This window comes from Lepidochelys kempii, chromosome 1 (assembly GCF_965140285.1).
Source record: "Lepidochelys kempii isolate rLepKem1 chromosome 1, rLepKem1.hap1, whole genome shotgun sequence".
Taxonomy (NCBI): domain Eukaryota; kingdom Metazoa; phylum Chordata; order Testudines; family Cheloniidae; genus Lepidochelys; species Lepidochelys kempii.
Genome location: NC_136380.1, coordinates 46,407,368 through 46,426,859, shown reverse-complemented (window position 1 = coordinate 46,426,859; position 19,492 = coordinate 46,407,368). Strand labels below are relative to the sequence as shown.

The following is a 19,492-nucleotide window of genomic DNA, read 5'->3' as shown; positions in this document are numbered from 1 at the left end:
CATCCGCAGAATGATTGAGCCAGATAAGGAGAAAGAAGGGGACTTGGGATGACATGTTCAGTGAGATCCTGCAAGCCAATGCTGCATCAGACTGTGAGCAAAAGGCCTGGAGGGTGAACATGGCAGACAGCCTGAGGAAGGAAAGTGTGGACAGGAGAAAGGCCCAGGAGTCCCAGCGTGAAAAGGAGAGGGAGATGCACCAGGACATAATGGGGCTTCTCCAGCAGCAAAGACAGATGCTGCAGGCTCTTGTGGAGCTACAGGTTCAAAAATCACAGGCTCGACTCCCTTCGCAGCCCATGAAAAACTCCATTACAGCACCTCCCTACAGCCCCCTCAACTTTCCATGTGGCTTCACGGGCTGCTGCCCTACCCCTAGCATGCCTTCCAGCGGGACATGAAGGACAACCACCGCTTCACAGACACTGACCTGTGAAAGCCACAGTTGCTGTATGTGTAGGTAAAATGGACATGAATGTTCATTCCCTTTTTAAGTTCTGTTCCATTATTTTATTAAGTTTTTAATGTATTTGCTTTTACATTGCACAGATTTTGCTTTGCCCTGGTTTTGTTTCTGAATAAAATTATATTATCTGGAAAATAATTTATCTTTATTAGTGCTCAACGTATGCTGCTGAGCACCCAGCAGTTTTGAAAGCACCCACTTCCTTGTTACTGTACAGTGTGACCCAACTCATAGGATCAGTGATAAACACAGTATACTAATCAGTGTACTGTCAGATTAATGGGTGCATTGTCAGTGTTATATTCACAGATGTACATCAAGCACCACACAGTTCTTAACAGGCCCCAAACCATAAGGGCCAGGTAGTGCACAATACACCACAATGTATTACTGTGGCTCACTGTTAAACTGGTCTTTCAAAGCCGCCCTGATATATATAGCTCCGCGTTGAGCTCTTCTAATAGCCCTCGCGTCTTTCTGTTCAAACTCAGCAGACAGCTGTTCCACCTCTGCCCTCCACTCTGGTGGCAACTTTTCCCCCTTTGCTTCATAAATATTATGCAGGTCACATCAGGCAGCTATAACCATTGGGATGTTTTTTTCCCTGAGATCCTATCTTGTGAGTAAACAACACTGTGTCCCTTCGGTCTACCAAAAGCTCATTCAATTGTCATTCTGCACCTGCTGAGCTGGAAGTTGAATTGTTCTTTGGTGCTGTCAAGGTGGCCATTGTACCAGGGGACAGAGGTGCAGGCTGGATTCCCCAAGATCACTATTTGCATTTCAATATTGCCAGTTGTAATCTGTTGGTCGGGAAAGAAAGTTTCTGCTTGTAGCTTTCTAAATAGTCCTGTATTCTTAAAGATGCAAGCATCATGCACCATCTCTGACCAGCCAACACTGATGTCAGTGAAGCATCCTTGGTGATCCACCAGTGCTTGCATAACCATAGAAAAGTAGCCCTTTCTGTTGATGTATTCTGTGGCAAGGTGGTCTGGTGCAAAAAATATGTGTTGCCTATTGCTCCATTACGGTTTGGAAACCCCATTACTACAAATCCATCCACTATGTTTTGAACATTGTCAAGAGTTACAGTCCTGCATAGCAGTAGAAGATTGAATGAACCTCCGCACTTGCATGACAATGGCCCCCATAGTGGATTTTCCTACTCAAAATGATTTCTCACTGACCAGTAGCAATCTGGCACTGCAAGTTTCCACAGTATGATCACCACTTGCTTCTCCACTGTCAGTGCAGCTCTCGTTCAGGTGTTCATGCACTGGAAGGCTGGGGCGAGCTTGGCACACAGGTCTGGAAACGTAGCCTTGCACATCCGGAAGTTCTGCAGCCACTGCTCATCATCCGAAACCTGCATCACAATGCGATCCCACTAGTCAGTGCTCATTTCTTGGGCCCAGAAGCCCAAGATTCCACAATCTACAGCTGCTTCATGAACACCACCAATAACCTTGAATTGGCTCTCGCTCTGTGTCCTCCAAGAAATTGTCAGGTTCCACGCTGATTCCGTTCCTTTTACGGCTCTGCAAATACTGAAGGATCATGCATCTTGTGCTTTCAATGCTTATGACAATACTGCAGAGCTGTGCAGGCTCCATGCTTCCATCAGAGATGAAGGACAGCGAGGAGGGCTATGCGGGTTCATCAGATTTTTAAAAGAAGACACAAAACTTATGGGCTATAGATGACATTATGTGATACAGACAGTTGCATGCTGGGAAGTTGACGCTTTGCTCGCAGTTAGCCCTGCACAACTCATTTCTGCCCCACCGTGCATTGCCAAAATACCCCAAAAGAGTGCACTGGTTGGTGGCAGTTTGCACACTGGGATACCTGCCCATGGTGCACTGCACTGTGCATCAACACAAGCACTCCTGGTGAACGTGCCCAGCATTATACAAGGATCCAAGTGTGCGCACATATGACTGATAAGCTCTGGCAGCTTTATGCCAATGTGACTTGTCTCAACCAAAGCTTGTAGTGTAGACATGGCCTTAATCATTAGGAGAAAGTAGCACATTACTGATTGAACTGCTACTAACTATGCTGTCAGCCCAGAAAGTAAAACTTGTTAGTATAGCACAGATCTTCCTGCATTTGTTCTTTCGGCAGAATTAAACATATTTGATGACTAGGTATCAGAGCTAAATTGAAGAGGGAAACAAGAATGAAAGTATAGTATTAAGATTACTTTTGTTTATAATTACTATGCATAGGTATGTGTTATCAATAGGTGTAGGCATATTTTTAATAGAGTGAAGTATTTTTTAATAGGTGAGCGTCCTTTTAAATGTTTAAATCTGAAAAACCCAGTTACCACCATTAGACATAGCAATCTGTTTTATTGCAATGCAGATGCCTAGTATTTCGGAAGATCTTGGTTGTGATTTGAGTTCTCAAAGCACAGAGAATGTCTATGAAACAGCAAAAAGTGTGGAAGTTGACGTGTTTGGAGACATTGAATTAAAAGTGATCATGAATATTTCAGAGACCATTTCATGCCTTTGGGTCTTCAAAGAGAACCAGGCTGACTGCAAACCCTCACTGGATTCAGAAAACCGGTAGGTAAAGGGCTGTACTGAATCAAAAAACCTAAATGGGATACTTCCATTAGAGCATGCAAATGGGATATTTTCCATATGAGAGAGCTTATTTATCATTTCTTTTCACATTACTTGTTATATTCCTAAACCTATCTATCTTAATTATTATCATCATCACTAAACTGCATGTTAATTATAGCTGTTTATACAAATATGCACGAGGAAAGCAATGAACTCTGGCTTTATAGTTTACAATATAGTGATTCTTTGCATTTGTATAGCACGTTACATCTGAGGATCACAACAGACTTTACAAACATTCATCAGTTCAAGCATCACAGTGCTCAAGTCAAAGAAACCAAGGCATAAAAAGGTTAATGCAATGCCTTGCCCAAGGTTACACTGCAGATCATCATCAGAGCCAGAATACCACCCTAATTCTCTTGACTGTGTTCTAGCCACAAGTCCATACTTCCACCCAGAGAGTTGAGAATAGCTGGGGTAGGACCAGAGGCGTAGTGTAGATGATTCCCCTGCAGGGTGAAACCCATGGGATGGCCTCTTGGTGAGGAAATCTCCATGGGAATCCTGTTGCGTGGGCCCCGATTCAGGAAAGTACTTGAGCACACACTAGTCTATCCTATTCAGGACAGTACTTAAGCAGAACTTTGAATCCCACTTGGGATGAGTGCTTAAGTGCAGTCCTGAATAGGGATGATTACATGAATCAGGGCCATTGTCTATGAAAGCACTTTGGAGATTGAATGTACTGCATGTGTGTTAAGTACCACGAGCCTAGAATTCTGGTTGTATGGGTTAAGCGTAATGCCAGTGTATTCTTCAGCCCACTCCCCTCTGTTTCAGGGGTTCTCAACCTTTTCCTTTCTGAGCCCCACCCCAACATGCCATAAAAACTCCACAGCCACCTGTGCCACAATAGTTGTTTTTCTGCATATAAAAGCCAGGGCCTGCATTAGGGGATAGCAAGCAGGGCAATTGCACAGAGCCCCATGTCCCAGGGGGGCCCCCCAAAGCTAAGCTGCTCAGGCTTCAGCTTTAGCCCCAGGTGGCGGGGCTGAGGGCAGTGTGGCTTTGGCTTTCTGCCCTGGACCCCAATGAATCTAATACCAGCCCTACTTGGCGGACTCCCTGAAACTTGCTCAAAGCCCCCCAGGGGGCCTTGGACCCCTGGCTGAGAGCTGCTGCTCCATCTGACATGAATGTTCTCTAATGTATTTTCTGTTTTACAGATATGTTGTTTTGCTGGCCTTTTCAAAAATAAAAGAAACTCAAGCTGGAAAATACACCCTTGCAGTGCATAGTGAAAACAATAACTGCACAATAATGTTTACAGTTCTCATAAGAAGTAAGTATGTGTCAAACCAAGGGAATCAATCTATCCATAGCGTGAGAAGGGGGAGGCTGAAGCCTGTATATGACCAAACCCTCTTTAAGCAGTAAAATTCTGTCAATTCTACACTCCATGAGACTTCTCCCTTCCTCAATTGCCTCTCCTCCCTCTCTTTCAGTTCTTGTATTGTGGGCTATTTTTCTTGTCACTTATTTCATGTATGGCTGCCTTGTTTTCCTTGGTTCATTGTGAAGGTTAAAACGGTTCTGAGTCACTACGTGTTGTTAAAGATGACATGCAAAAGATTATTTTTAAATGGGGCTTGTGCTCATTTCTCATTCTTTGTTACGTATTACGCACATGCGCGCGCTCGCACACCCACACACACAAACCCCAAACAAACAAACTATATTAAAAGAACATTATTAAGATTGCAAAATCAAGCACTCAAAAGTTAGGAAATGCCAGTTTGAAAGTTGCCTGTATAACCTTAATTTGCCCCCCCTGTGCAAATGCACTATGGTACAGTCCTTAATTACATGATCCCCTATTTTTCTATAGGTCCCCTTCCTCATTCAGTACCCAAGATGGATAGTGCTCACTTAATGAACAGCTATTCAGTATTTGTTATTCTCATTGTAAAAGTGGCCCCAGGCTTTATTTATACTATTCAAATGCTGCTCTGAATATAGAATTACTAATTTCCGCATGGGCTTTTCTGTCTTCACTATAGTATCTGAGTGAGTAACAAATGTTAATTTATTTTCACAACACCCCTGTGAGTTGGGGGAGTATTATCCGCATTTCACAGACGGGGAACAGAGGCACAGAAAGATCAAGATCAAAAGCATCCACTAATTTTGGGTGCCTAATTTGAGAAATTTACAACCTGATTTTTCAGGGTTCTCAACATTACATGGTGCTTTACATGTTCAAAATATAGCTCCCACTGATTTCATTTGCAACTGTGAGTGCTCCACACTTCTGCAAGTCAGATCCCAGGCTCTCAAGATGTGTTATACCAATAAAATAAAAAAATAAAAACCAGCAGGATCTTATTAAAGGGGAAAAGGCACATTTATTGTGAATACAGAAAGAATCATAGTAAGCAGTTAGTTATAGCTATAACATTCCATTCAATCTCATATTTATTCACACATTCATTCATACACACACAGGTTCTGCAAGGTTGTTATCATAGTTACCAGCCTTAGAGTTGCTCATGCCAAGCCACTGGCCAGGTGGCCTGGACATGAGGAGGGATCAGGGCCTTGTCAGATGTACATCTGATGCTCCTGGAAGTTGGTTTGCAGAATCAGACCCCAAAGTTCTCACTTTCTAGAGTACATTTTTATAGGAATTTCTTCCTATGCCAGTCTTTGGGAATTGCTTCGTCATGCTGTTGCTGAATCAATCAGCAGATGGCACATTCCTGATAGCTCCGTGCTGCCAGATGTTATCTTGTTCTTTGGTTCTCCCATTCTTGAGGCTGTTGGGTGGATTCCAGTCTGCCCTCTGGGGGTCCTCTGGTTATTTCCACTTGACGCCTTCTTCAGCCGATGGACACTGGATTCTTAGGCTGGCACCTCCCTGATCATTCAGTTATTATCCACACCAAGCATCCATCCACATAGATCCTCTATCTCTATTTTAATCACAATTGTTTACAAAGTGAGATGAATATAACAAAAGGGCGGGGAGTCTCTGGGTGCTGTTTCTGTTGTTACAGAGTATTGCTTTGAGTCTCTCTCTGTGCGAGTAGTTGTGGTTACAAAGAATTGCTTTGAGAACAGACTCTATCTTAGGATGTACAAACACAATTAGCAGCTTGCAAGTTTCACACATAGAGGGAGAGAAACAGTACCAAAACCCAAGAGACCTCTTAATTAGTAATACCCTGGAATTTAAACTATGGGGAATCAAACTCATTTGTGATTTTAATACAGAACTTCTTTAATATGATCCAACAGATGGGCACCCAGAAACACACAGTTTAGTGACCACCTGTGAAAAGTTTGGTTTAAATGACTTGCCCCAGTCTCACCAGGCTCCTTGTCTCAATCTACTCCTTTCCCTACTCCCTGGGTGGGCTCTTGGCCCCCTTTATATTCAGGTCAGATTCTTTCCTACTCTGTGTTTCCTGGGTGCAGCAGAGGGGTCACTAAGAGAACTAGAGAGACAGGTTCCCGGCTCTCATTTTCAGTACTCTCAGCACCTCGCAGGAGCCATTATAGGGAAAGACTGGCTTCACCCCTGTAACCCTGGCCTGCAGCATGCTCAGTCACTCTGTGAGGATGGTCCATGTGCACTCACAAGGAACTGTGAGAGGCTGAAGCGTGCTCAGTGAAGACAGAATCTTCAGAGATTTTAACTGTAAACTGTAGTCTCCACTCAGCTTGTGTGAACTGGGATTTTTCATAGGATTATAACTTGGCCAAATATAGGTAGATTTTCACAGGAGTGGCAAAAGGCAGACCCCTGGCACACCCACCAAATTTCAAGTCAAGACTCCCAGGCGTCGGGGCATTAAAGCTTTTTTTTAAAAAGTCACTTTTTAACAAAAATGGACAAACCCCCAGTGTAGAGTTCCCTGGCCTCGTTCTTAGAAATGACCAAACTGTTCGGGCTGAAATAAAAAAAATCAGCCTGGGGCAGAATTCTCCCATCGACGTAAAAAGCTCTCCCGCCAACGTAGCGTTGTGCGCACTAGCGCTTATGTCTGCGTAATTCACGTTGCTCAGAAGGGTGGAATATTCCCAGCCCTGAGCGACATACACTTTGCCAGCATAGGCAGTAGTGTAGACATAGCCTTACAAGCAACAGGATCTTATAATCGGTAGTGTCAGGCAACCTTTATAATAGGTGGCACTAACAGCTCTGTCTACAAGAAAGAGGATCTAACAGGTTTTGCTGTTGTTTTTAAGAATTTTTTTCTGCTTGGTTTTTTGTCATAGAAATAGCAGGAATATCAACTCCATTCTTCCCTAGTTTTGTTGTCAGACTTTTGTTGTAATTTCACTTGTTCTCCAGTCGTCAGAGTTTTCCACGCTAAACAGAACCTACGTTTCTAATATTAAAATCATGCAGCTAAAAAACCATCCAGGCCTTCTGTACAGATTATAAAGACACAAGCGAACAACAACAAAATGCGTGAGCCCAATTTTTCCCTTTGCACATTGCCTTTAAGATACCTAAAGTACGAATCAGGAGCAACAGTCAGTCTTCTCGTCAGAAAAGTTAACTTCATAATCACAGTTGAATTTAAAACAAAATCAGTGTTTTCAGTTTTAAGTGAAGTCAATATCAGTTTTGGTGCAATAAACTTTCAAGCATAGTCCAAATTGGGAAGCTGGTGGGCTCAGGGGATTGGTAATGGTTTATGGAACTTTACACTTCTAGGTTACAGATTTATGGTGGTGAAGTCATTAATGACTGAAAGTCATTATCATTTATTGCTTTTCCACTGTGTATATGAAATGAGTTGGTGAGAAGTGGCACTCCTCCGTGCAGTCTCAGTCGATTCTTCAAGGGTTTCAGGAAAATAGACTCAGGAGCTGATTTTCAGAGGTACGAGGACTCATAACTCCAGATGAAGTGAATGAAAGATAAAGGTGTTCAACACCTCTGAAAATCAGGCCCCAGATTACTCTCTGATTCCTACAGGCAATTCCTTGAAGTCAGAGAGGTGACACATTTACCAGGTCAAGGTTGAAGAGCTTATACAAACGAGGACCTTAGACAAACAGTTCTTTACTTTCCTCAAGCGTTAAAACCACTTGAAAAAATATTATAACAAACAAAGTGACGTAATATATTATGAACTGAGCAAAACAATTTGGCCTAATGTTGTTAACATCCTAAATATGTGGTGTGGCAAAGCTCAAATATCCGAAGACCAAATTTTGTTCTTGAATGCCTGCGCATTGCTCTCATTGAAGTTATTGCTGTTGTTGGAAGTATAGGTATCCGAGGGTAGATTTTTTGCCTTCTGGTTTCTTCTTGTACTTTGTTTATGCGTAATACAATCAGCCATCTCAGTCTGACACCTGCTGTCATTTTTCTGCTCCTAACAAGAAAAGTTGACTGGCTACTGCTTACATATATGTCTAAATCAGTGTTGGATTCTTATGTCAGGAAGTCTGTCAAGATTATTTAAAGTGACAGACTGGTTTGTTTTATAAATCTATAACTCAGACACAAAGCATATAGCCTCCCAGTTCACAAGTGCTCAAAGTGTCCTACACATTAGAAAGATGGATAATGATGTTTTAAAAATATTGCAGCATGTCTGAAAATATTTGCATTACTTTTAATAGGTAAACCAAGGAAGCCCTATTTCATAAAAAGTGAAAACTTGACCATTATAAACTGCATATCCGAAAGCTACCCTAAATCAGATATTGAATGGTTATTTTGCAGAACACCTGATGACAGGTATCGTGCATATAATGCTACCTTTTTTTTTGTTTACTGAATTTTAAGGTGTAAGTCTTGATGTCTTCCTAAGCCAATAGGCTTTATACAGCATGATGTATTTATTTTTGCTGTGATTGAACCTGAACAACTGAAGGAGAATTGTGGAGTCAGATTTTCAAAAGAGAATGTAGTGGATGCTCCCATAAAATTTCACACACACACAGTGTCCTTAAAAAACTACATGCAAAAACTAAGTGCATATGAGTGCAATAGGTGAATTCACATTTTTGTATGAGTTGCGGTGTATTCTTGGAAAATTGGGCCAATGTATACTTTTCGAAACTTTAGGCACCCTAGTTGGAAAATTTTGGCCCAAATCTAAGCATTTTCACTTGACATAGCTAATGAGTTAAATATATTTATACCCCATAGCCCTCTATTTTCCATTTCGCTAAAACCTAGCTATTTTGAGAATGAATGGGGGTTGAAGGTGGGAAGAGTGTAATTAGAAATTTTATATCTAAGTTTGCCTTTCCTTGTAGCTTTAAGTTTTATGTATGATACATGGTTCTACTGGCAACATGAATATGTTCCAAGAAACATATCAGGTCATGCATAAGTAAATTCAACATTCAGTATGTTTTCATACAGGGTGCACGTGTGATAGTGTGGATTTCTCTCCCTCTCGAGTGCCTGAACCACACAGGGATTTATGAGTCTTCAGCAGCCTTCAGACTACCAGGACTGTGTCTTCTAGCTCAAGTCGTAGAGGCTCATAGTCAGGGCTGGCTTTACCATGAGGCGAACTGAGGAGGCCGCCTCAGATGCCAGACTGTGGGGCGTGCCACTAGGACCCAGAGTGTAGAAAATTGTGTCTGCTGTTGGTGCATATGTATTCTCTCTGCTCTAGATGCACAGAGATGGTGGAGTGCTGTGCTGGAGGAAGGAGGCACAAGAGACATGGCAGGCAGGCAGGAGAAAAGGTGAGAGGGAATAACAGAAAGCAGCAGGAGCTGCAGGGAGAGAGAGGAGGAGGAGGAGCCTCTTATGTACCTCTCTAGCACCCCCAGGAGCCTGGACTGATTAACACCAGCTTCTCAGGGAGCTTCCTGTTTCCTGCTGCTTCCCTGAACCCACTTGAGAAGAACAGGCAGTCAACTGAAGTAGTAGGAGCCAGTTAGGCCCTTAAGGTGCTGATATCTTCCCTCACTCAGGCCCTGCTACCAGCCTGCTTATTTCTCTCCTTTAATTGAGTGTTGAGAGCCACTATAGCTGGCACATAACAGCCGTCATGAGCGAAAGAAGAAAACGCCCCTCTGGGGCAGCATTCAGAAAAAGAAAGAAAGCAAAGGCAGCTTTTCTATCTGAGCAGGAAGGAGCTCTCCTGAGATACATAGACACAAATGTTCACAGTGAGCCTTCCGGCCCCAGTGAGGATGTGAGTGGTGAGAAGATGACTGATCTTCCAGTTAGTCAGAGTGCAGGTGACCTGGCAGCTACTGCAGCGTCCATATCTCCATCTCAAATGGATGGAACCATGCACATTCCTGAAGAAAAGTGTAGATCAGAGAAGAGTGTGGTGGAGGCACAAGAAACAGCTGCTGCTGAGTTTAGTTCCTTAAGTCTAGATAATCCAGGACTGTGGGCCCACTTGAGCAGTAGCCTGATGGACTTCCTTGTACTGCATGGGCCACAGCAAGTGAAAAACTTCATGTTCCCCAAAGACCATGAAAATAGAAGTTTCCATTCAACACATTACTGGCGTGAAATCCCCAATGGTGACGAGAGGCCATGGCTTATGTACTCAAAACCCCAGAATGCTGCATACTGTTTTTGTTGCAAACTCTTCGAGTCTAATGTTCCAGCCACATTGAGTACTACAGGAACAAAGGACTGGAAAAATCTGGCTAGAAATCTGGTATGTCATGAGAAGGCAGCAAATAACCAGAGAGCATTCCACGGGTGGAAAGAGCTTGAGATGAGACTAAGATTAAAGGCCACCATAGATGATCAGCATCAAGAGAAGATTGCATCAGAATCTCTTTACTGGCAAAATGTTCTGAAAAGGCTCATTGCCATTGTGAGAATGCTTGCTACCCAAAACCTAGCACTGCGTGGCACTTCAGATCAGCTGTATGTGCCAAACAATGGAAGCTTCCTTAAAATTGTGGAGCTGATGGCTGAGTTTGATGCTGTACTCCAGGAGCATCTAAGAAGAGTCACCACCCAAGAAATGTATACACACCACTACCTTGGAAAAACAATTCAAAATGAGATCATACCATTACTGGCAACAAAAGTCAAACAAGATTGTGGCAGATCTGAAGTCAGCAAGATATTACTCTATTATTTTGGACTGCACACCTGACATCATCCATACGGAACAAATGATTTAATGGTGGGTTTTGTAACAACAACAGAACCTAGTGAAAATGTCCCTGCAATGGTGACTGTCAGAGAGCATTTTCTAGAATTTATTGACATTGGTGATACTACAGGAACGGGTATGACAAACGTGCTTCTTAAAAAGCTGGAAGATACGGGAATTGTGATAGCTGACATGAGAGGTCAGGGCTAAGATACAAGTGCCAACATGAGAAGAAAGAACAAAGGAGTGCAGACACGGATACGAGAGTTAAACCCTCGAGCTTTTTTTGTCCCATTCAGTTCTCATTCATTGAACTTGGTGGTCAGTGATGCAGCATCAGCTTCTAGTGAGGCTGCTGAATTTTTTAATGTAATTCAAAGCATCTATGTATTTTTCTCTGCATCAACTCATTGATGGCAAATTTTGAAGCGACATCTGAGAATATCCTCTCTGACACTGAAACCACTGAGTGCCACACGATGGGAAAGTCGAGTGGAGGCGATGAAGCCTATCAAATACCAAATTGGGAAGATAGATGATGCCATAGTTGCCATTATGGAGGATAATGCTATGACAGGAACTGTTCATGGGAGAACAGTGGCAGAGGGAAATGGAATCACCAGAAACATAGATAACTTCAAATTTCTGTGGCTTAGTGTTCTGGCATGGCACACTGTTTGAAATAAATGTTGTGAGCAAGATACTCCAAGGTGTTGACCTTGATATATCTGGAATGGAACAACTGGACAAAGCAAAGTCATACCTACAGTCTTACCGGTCAGATGAGGGATTTCAAAATGTTCTGAAGAGTGCACAGAAGTTAGCAGAGGAACTTCACACTGAAGCTATTTTCCCACCCATTCAAGAGTACAAGAGTCACCGAAGAAGAAGACATTTTGATTACTTGGCTCGGGATAATCCCATAAGAGACCCCAAACAACAATTCAAAGTTGAATTCTTTAACCAGATGCTAGATTGTGCAATACAGTCAGTTGAAGAACGTTTCATGCAGCTCAAAGAACACAGCAGTATATTTGGGATGTTGTATGATATTCCAAAACTCCTCACTGTACCTGAAGACCCACACCAGCAATGCAGGGCACTAGAGACAGTGTTGACACATGATGACATGCGCGATATTGATGCGAGTGATTTAGGTGATGAACTGAAAGCCCTTTCAAGATACATTTCAGCAGGATCAACTCCAAAGGCTGTTCTGGAATATATGTGCACAAATAAGATGACCACCCTCTTTCCAAATGCTTTTGTTGCTCTGCGCATACTTCTCACACTTCCTGGAACAGTTGCCAGCGGAGAACACAGATTCTCCATGCTGAAGTTAATAAAAACACATCTATGCTCCACAATGACACAGGAGAGGCTGGTTGGCCTTGCAACCATCTCAATAGAGCATGAGCTGGCCCAGACTGTGGACCTTCGGGAAGCAGTTCAAATCTTTGCAATCAAGAAGGCAGGGAAAGCACCACTTTGATTATTCAAACAGATAAAAATGCCAGTGTTTACTATGCAGACAAGAAAAGTTACATTTGCTGTTCAGGTGTTTGAAAGTTAAATGTTACTTAAAATTTTTGAACAAGGCATTTTAAGTTGTTAGTTCTCCTTTATTGGGGTAGGTAGCAGAGCAGTACCATGAGAGGAGTAGAACAGGAAGAAGGCAAAACTGAGACCTTTCAAAGTTTTGTCCAAGCGAGGGGGCAAGGGGGCATCATTTAAGCTCCCTGCTTCAGGTACCAAAATGTTGTGGGCCGGCCCTGCTCATAGTCCAACATTCTGGGTTCAGTGCAGTTCCAGAGATGTAGGGTGAAATCCTGGGCTCATTGAGTTTTGCCATTAACTTCAAAGGAGCCAGAATTTCACTCAGAAAATTACAAATGTTTACATCTACCAGTATAAGCACGAATAGGGTATTTAGGTAATATCAGCTCATTCTGCTTATAATTTCCCTAGTTCCATTGCCCTTGTGTTTGGTTTATAATCTCCACATTTTCTAGTTCCTTTTATTCAACTACAGAATATGCCAGTTTCCCTACTATTGTTCACATTTTCTTACGACTTGGATATCTGTTTGAGATTAACCAAATGATTCAGTAAATAGATGTATGTGTAATTACAGTTGCACCAGTACAAATCATAAAGACAGTAAAAGAAGTGGGGAAGTATATGGAGTACAGGAGGTGCCACGTGGATTTTCAGCAAATACATTATTTCAAACAGACATACAGTGCTGCGCAACTAATGAGCTGGGCAGAGAATGCACCAAGCTGTATACAATAGGTAACATAACTGTAAGATTTATTTAAATAGGGGCCTAATCCTGCCATTGATGTTAATTGCACTATTCACTTCAGTAAGGTTTGCAAGACTGGGCTGTAAATTTGTCACCACTGGAATAAATATGTTTAGAGGTACATTACTGGGCAAAACTAATGTAATGCTGCTATATTTCTGTCTCATATTTATCTCCTAAATTATAATGCTTATTTATAGTTGGGGCCCTAGCAAATTCACAGTCCATTTTGGTCAATTTCATGGTCATGGGATTTTAAAAATAATAAATTTCATGATTCCAGCTATTTAAATCTCAGATTTCACAGTGTTGTAATTGTAGGGGTCCTGACCCAAAAAGGAGTTGGGGGGGTCGCAAGGTTATTGTCGGCGGGGTTGCGGTGCTGCTGCCTTTACTTCTGTGCTGCTGCTGGGCAGCGGCGTAGAAGTAAGGGTGGCAATACCAGACCATACCCTCCTTACTTCTGCATGGCTGCTGGCAGTGGCTCTGCCTTCAGAGCTGGGCTTCCTGCCAGCAGCCGCCGATCTCCAGCTGCGTGGCTGGGCAGCTGGAGATCGGCGGCTGCTGGCAGGAAGCCCAGCTCTGAAGGCAGAGCCACTGCCAGCAGCCATGCAGAAGTAAGGAGGGTATGGTCTGGTATTGCCACCCTTACTTCTACGCCGCTGCTGGCAGGGCGCTGCCTTCAGAGCTGGGAACCTGGCCAGCAGTCACTGCTCTCTGGCCACCCAGCTCTAAAAGCAGCACAGAAGTAAGGGTGGCAATACCACAACCTCCCTCAAGATGGGCAGCAGGTATAATAGACCAGGGGATGCTGCCGCTGGACACCCGATTGCAGGTTTGGCGGGTGATGTTTTTGCTTTAGTATGCCCCATGCAGGTTCTGGGGTGGCTAAGGAGGCAGTATGTGCTATTCAGCTTCCCAGGTTCATCAGTAATCTTCCTGGACACCAGAGAGATTACTGATGAAGCCAGGAAGCTAAGTAGCAGATACCTCCTCTTCAGCCATCCCAGAACCTGCATGGGGCGTAATGAAAGCACAGGTTCTTCTTCGGGAAGAGATGCTGTGGTTTTTCCTGGGTGGCTTGGGGCCTGGGGAGGAGAGGGGATGTGTGGCTGTGGCTGGCCCGGGTCTTCTCCAGGCAAGCGGGGAAAGGGGAAGGACTCGGGCCTCATCCAGGCAGTGGGGACCTCGGGGCTCTTCCAGGCAGGTGGAGGTGTGGCTTGTAGCTCCAGCCATGGGGGAGGGGGCAGGGGGTCTTGGGGCTCCAGCTGCGGGGGGTCGGGGGCAGAAGGGGTGGAGCTGGGGGCTAGCCTCCCTGAAGGGGGACTCCACCCTCTACCCAGGCCCCTAAAATAACCTTGCAACCCCCTTGCAATTCCCTTTTGGGTCAGTACCCCCAGTTTGAGAAACGCTGGTCTCTCCTGTGAAATCTGGTCTTTTGTGTGCTTTTACCCTATACTATACAGATTTCACAGGGGGAGACCAGATTTCACAGCCCATGACGTGTTTGTCATGGCTGTGAATTTGGTAGGGCCCTATTCATAGTACATTTAAAAACAAATTGTTGTGTTATTTTACATTTCATCAGTAACTGCTATTTTTTCACACAAATCTTTAACATCTACTTTTAATAAAAAATCATTTTAATTTTTTTTTGTAATACTGATATTCAGGGTTTTTTTAATAAACTTACTTTGATTGGCTTAATTCTTTGCTGAATTGCACCCTGTGTGAATACCGGCTTATTGCTGGATTTGAAAGTCAGGACAGAATTTGGTTTTATTTATTTAAATGTTAGACTATTATAATTCATTTGAATGTTAGTTATAAATCTGGAAAAATAGTCTGCTATCATTACCAATACAATAATAGATGCAAAAACTATGGATGCTTACAAATGTGAAAATGGGGTGTGGGAAGGAAGGAAAAGTTGAAATAAATTACAGTTTACTCTGGGGAAAATTATTTCATTTGTTGTTTCACTGGTGTGTTTTCATTTTGCAGATCTAAATGAAAAACTTGGAGGATCTTCACCAGAACTCCTTCTTAAAGTTGGGGAACCATTTCTGATAAGATGTAGAGCTTTTTATAAAATCTATAGTTTCAGATTGAAATGGCATTTTGAAAACAGAGAATTACAGCAGGTAATAGAGCACGATTCTTTTCACATAAGTCATAATGGAGAGTGCCACGCAATATTAAATACAAACTTTATTAAAAACTAGGGGCACTGGTTTGAAGAAACAGACTATCAAGAAGACTCCTCTATGGTACGGATTGTCTATGCATTTGCCTCATCAATGGGAAGAAGTGATAGTGGACATTACACCTGTTCTTCCACAGAACATCCAAATAAAACAACTTTGGTTACAGTCTTAGGTAATTCAGATTCATGTTGTTAACTTTGTGCCATATTTTTCTTTTAGTCATTCAGTTGTTTGCTTGCATGTGTATACAGTATGTTTACAATTATTATGAAAAATCCTGTTTCTACTTGAAGTTAAAGTTGAAAATGGAGATTTTATCCATATCCCTGCAGGGACCCCACAATCACACCTGCTCCCAGGTTATTTGCATTACTCCTCAAGGCCAGTACTTCTGGGAGTGACACCACCATAACATTAATTTGAAGTCTAGCCTACACAGTGTTGTCATCCTTGCAACAGTATTTCCAGAAACAAAATAATTCAAGATGGCAACTGCAACCATTTCAAAGGGAGGCTGGGGATGTAAAATATTGGACATATCCAGAGGGTTTCTAGATACCCAAAGTTTCCTGTAAATAAAGCTTTCTGTGCACATTTGGCCAACCATCCTTTGGAATTATGCTGTTGACCTTCTAACAAATACAGGAGATAAATTTTAAATTAAAATTCAGGTTGTCCAGTTAAAATTTAAAAAGCCAGAATATGCAAAAGTTAAGGTTTCTAAAGCAACAGTAACTTGGTCACATTGTATTTATGCAATATTTTATTCCTGTTTTTCTTGTTAAATATGTAGCTTAATATGTAATAATTTGTGCTAGCAAATATACATAATATACAACATTTTGCCCATAGTTCGTAAACATTATAAAGTGCTTTTAAGTGATGCTCTTCAAACATCAGGTCATTTTATTGGGCTGAATGGTGGCTTTCCCATGAGCCCACAGTAAGGAGCAATGCATTGTTGTGCTCACTCTGGAGAAGCCCAGGGGGAGACTGTGATCCAGAGAGAGTGAGTCCCTGTTGCTTTGGGGAGGGAGTAAAGTGAGCTGGGCCTTTACCACCCACTGCCTGTCCCTTTTTGCTCCCCCATGCAAGGGAGGGACATGTCATGTATGTGGAGCCTGCTCTCCCTCCCACACTGCTACTCATGATGCAGATAGCCAGCTCAGGAGCCCTCATGTCCCCTTACGTCCTGCTCCAGAGCACTAGCCAGTTATCATTTATTTTACATACTAGTTGCCCTAATACATAACTTAGTTTACTCGAATCCGTACCAAGTATAATCTACATGCACAGGAATGAAATCCAGTTATTACAAGCATACAGTGGTGGACTCTCTCACAGAACCCATTAACAAAGGCATGAGGTTGACGGCTTTCCCTCATAGAGCCTTGCTTGAAGGGACTGACTACAGAATGAAAATTATGAGTAAAATGGTGGGTAAAATGATTTGTGAAAGAGTAAATCTGGGAAAGAATTGAACCTTCTTCTTTATAGTTTAATAAACATGCCCCAGTTATGTCACAGAAAACAAATACTAACTTTTAGGTAAAATCCAAATTTTCTTCTTATTAAATTAACTACAATGTGATTATGACTAGCTAGCCATGATATAACTGGCCAGAGTGACATACTAGAGGGCTTAGGGCATGTCTCCACTGCAAAGAAAAACCTTCAGCACTGAGTTTCAGAGCCCTGCTCAATTGACTTGGGCTTGAAGGGCTCGGGCTAAAGGGCTAAAACTAGCAGTGTAAACATGTCCACTGGGGATGGAGCCCAGGGCTCTGAAACCTGGTGAGGGGGGAAGCCTTGGAGCATGGGATCCAAGCCAAGTGGGAATGTCTACATGACAATTTTTAGCCCCGTAGCCTGAGGCCCACAAGCCCAAATCAACTGAGCTCTGAAACTCGCTGCTGCAGGTTTTTCTTTAAAGTGCAGAAATACCCTTAGATACTACAGTAATGGACACCATGGAAAACCCTACGGTAGTAGCTAGATGCTGCTAGTAGAACTGGATGATATTTTTTTGACCAAAACTTTTTTTCAGCAGAAAAATGCAGATTTGGCAACACTGAAACATGTTGTGGGTTCCTATTGATTCTGTCAAATTGTTTCAAGCAACGAAAATAAAAGTAAAATAAATAAATCAAATCAAAGTCAGGAAAACCTGAAATGTTTCAGTTTGAGGTTTTCAAAATGAAATGTGTGTATTTTCCTATTGGAAATGACTTGTTTTCAAATTTTCTTTAATTTTATTTTTTTTTAATTTAAAATGTAGAAAAAAAATGCTTAAAATTGAAACAGAACGTTTTGGTTTGGGAAGGAAAAATGTGTTGCTTGACCTAAAACAATTTTTTTTTCCATTTCAATTTACCAAAACTATTGAAAAATGTTATTCATGGTTCAATTTGAAATTTATTTTATTTCTTATTCTTTGAAATTGCCAGTGAATCAAAAAAAAAATCCATCATTTGCCCAGCTCTAGCTGCTAGGTTCTTGCTTGGGCTAGTTAACTCCCACCTTCAGGGTATTATAGGGGAATATCATATAAAATTGCACATAAAACTTGACAATAAAAAAAAAGAAAGAAAAGAAAATCCAAGGCAAAGCAAAGGCACATCAGCCCGTTCAGTTTGTGTGGCTTCCAACGAGGCTTGCATGCCTTCAGGCCAATGAAAAAACCATAATCATTTCAAAATTAGTAATTTCAAAAGTTAGCAATTAATCCCAAATGCCATCATCAGCAATCCTTTCCCCCAAAAGGAAGATACTATAACAAATGAAACAAGCCTATGATCCTGAGATGAGAAATAAGGAGTCATTGAAATGGAAGTTCTCAATTTCCAAAATGCTCACATTCAGCTTCAGTCTTTTACTGAGCAGAACATTTTCCTATATCATGGTAACTAAATACAATAGACTGGCCACTTTGTTGTACACAAAGTTTCTGAGTAAAGGAAGTCAAAATTCAAACCCAGCTTCTGAAGCTGCTGCTTTCAGATGAGATAAGTCTCTCTTCGTCTTCTTCAAGGCTGGGGGATAGCCTAGAAAGACTGCATCCTTGGAGCCCAAATTTAAACTATGGAGCTTGTTTAAATGTAATGTTCCCATTCTTCACACTGGAGAGTCATCCCTGACTGATTCAATTTGTAGACGAATGAGGTGGATAGATTTCCTTCCTGGTAGTCTCAAAGTAGATATGCGCAGTATTATTGTAAGAAGAAAATACTTCAGCCAAACAGCATAAATTGCCATCTCTCTGCTCCTTTTCAAGTACGCCTGCTAATCTCACTTTTAATTTTATCCTTATTCTCAGATTGTCAAGTGTGGTAGAGGGGTTTTTAAACACAGCAGAAACCAGGCCATTCACCAAAGCCACAGAGTTCTTCATGTCTGTTATTCTCACATCCAGTTTCTGGATTTTACCTGACACTGATGCTATTTTGTTTTATTGGCATTGGATAAAGAATTCTGCGCATTATCCAGTCTTTGTACAAGGAGAGAGGAGCTATTTTCAAATAAATGGTTCTAGCTGCTGAATACCAGGTTCAAAGGAAAAATAATTACAGAAACAAGAAAAAAATCAGATTCAGACTTAGGAGTTTCAACTTGACTCCCACGGCCCCTAAATAATATAATTACTCTTAATACATTTTGAATAGAAATCCAAAACCTGCTGTGAAGATCAGATCACTCACTCTTGCACTCCTTCCTTTCAGCTGTAATAGGAAAAACTGTTTTGTTTATGTTCTTTTGTAGAGAAATGGCATCACTTTATTTCAAGGTACTTGTGGACAGTATGGAATTAGCCGTTA

General features: G+C 42.0%; 1 protein-coding gene across 1 annotated transcript in view; it reads left to right on the top strand.

The window, feature by feature from the left end:
* FLT3 (fms related receptor tyrosine kinase 3) overlaps window positions 1–19,492 on the top strand; it is a 74,336-nt gene that overhangs the window by 21,765 nt on the left and 33,079 nt on the right. Inside the window, exons 3-8 of the mRNA XM_073321575.2 lie at window positions 2,840–3,045; window positions 4,278–4,393; window positions 8,695–8,812; window positions 13,297–13,457; window positions 15,475–15,614; window positions 15,696–15,849. Coding sequence (XP_073177676.2) covers window positions 2,840–3,045; window positions 4,278–4,393; window positions 8,695–8,812; window positions 13,297–13,457; window positions 15,475–15,614; window positions 15,696–15,849 — 895 coding nt within the window. The remainder of the gene's footprint in view (window positions 1–2,839; window positions 3,046–4,277; window positions 4,394–8,694; window positions 8,813–13,296; window positions 13,458–15,474; window positions 15,615–15,695; window positions 15,850–19,492) is intronic.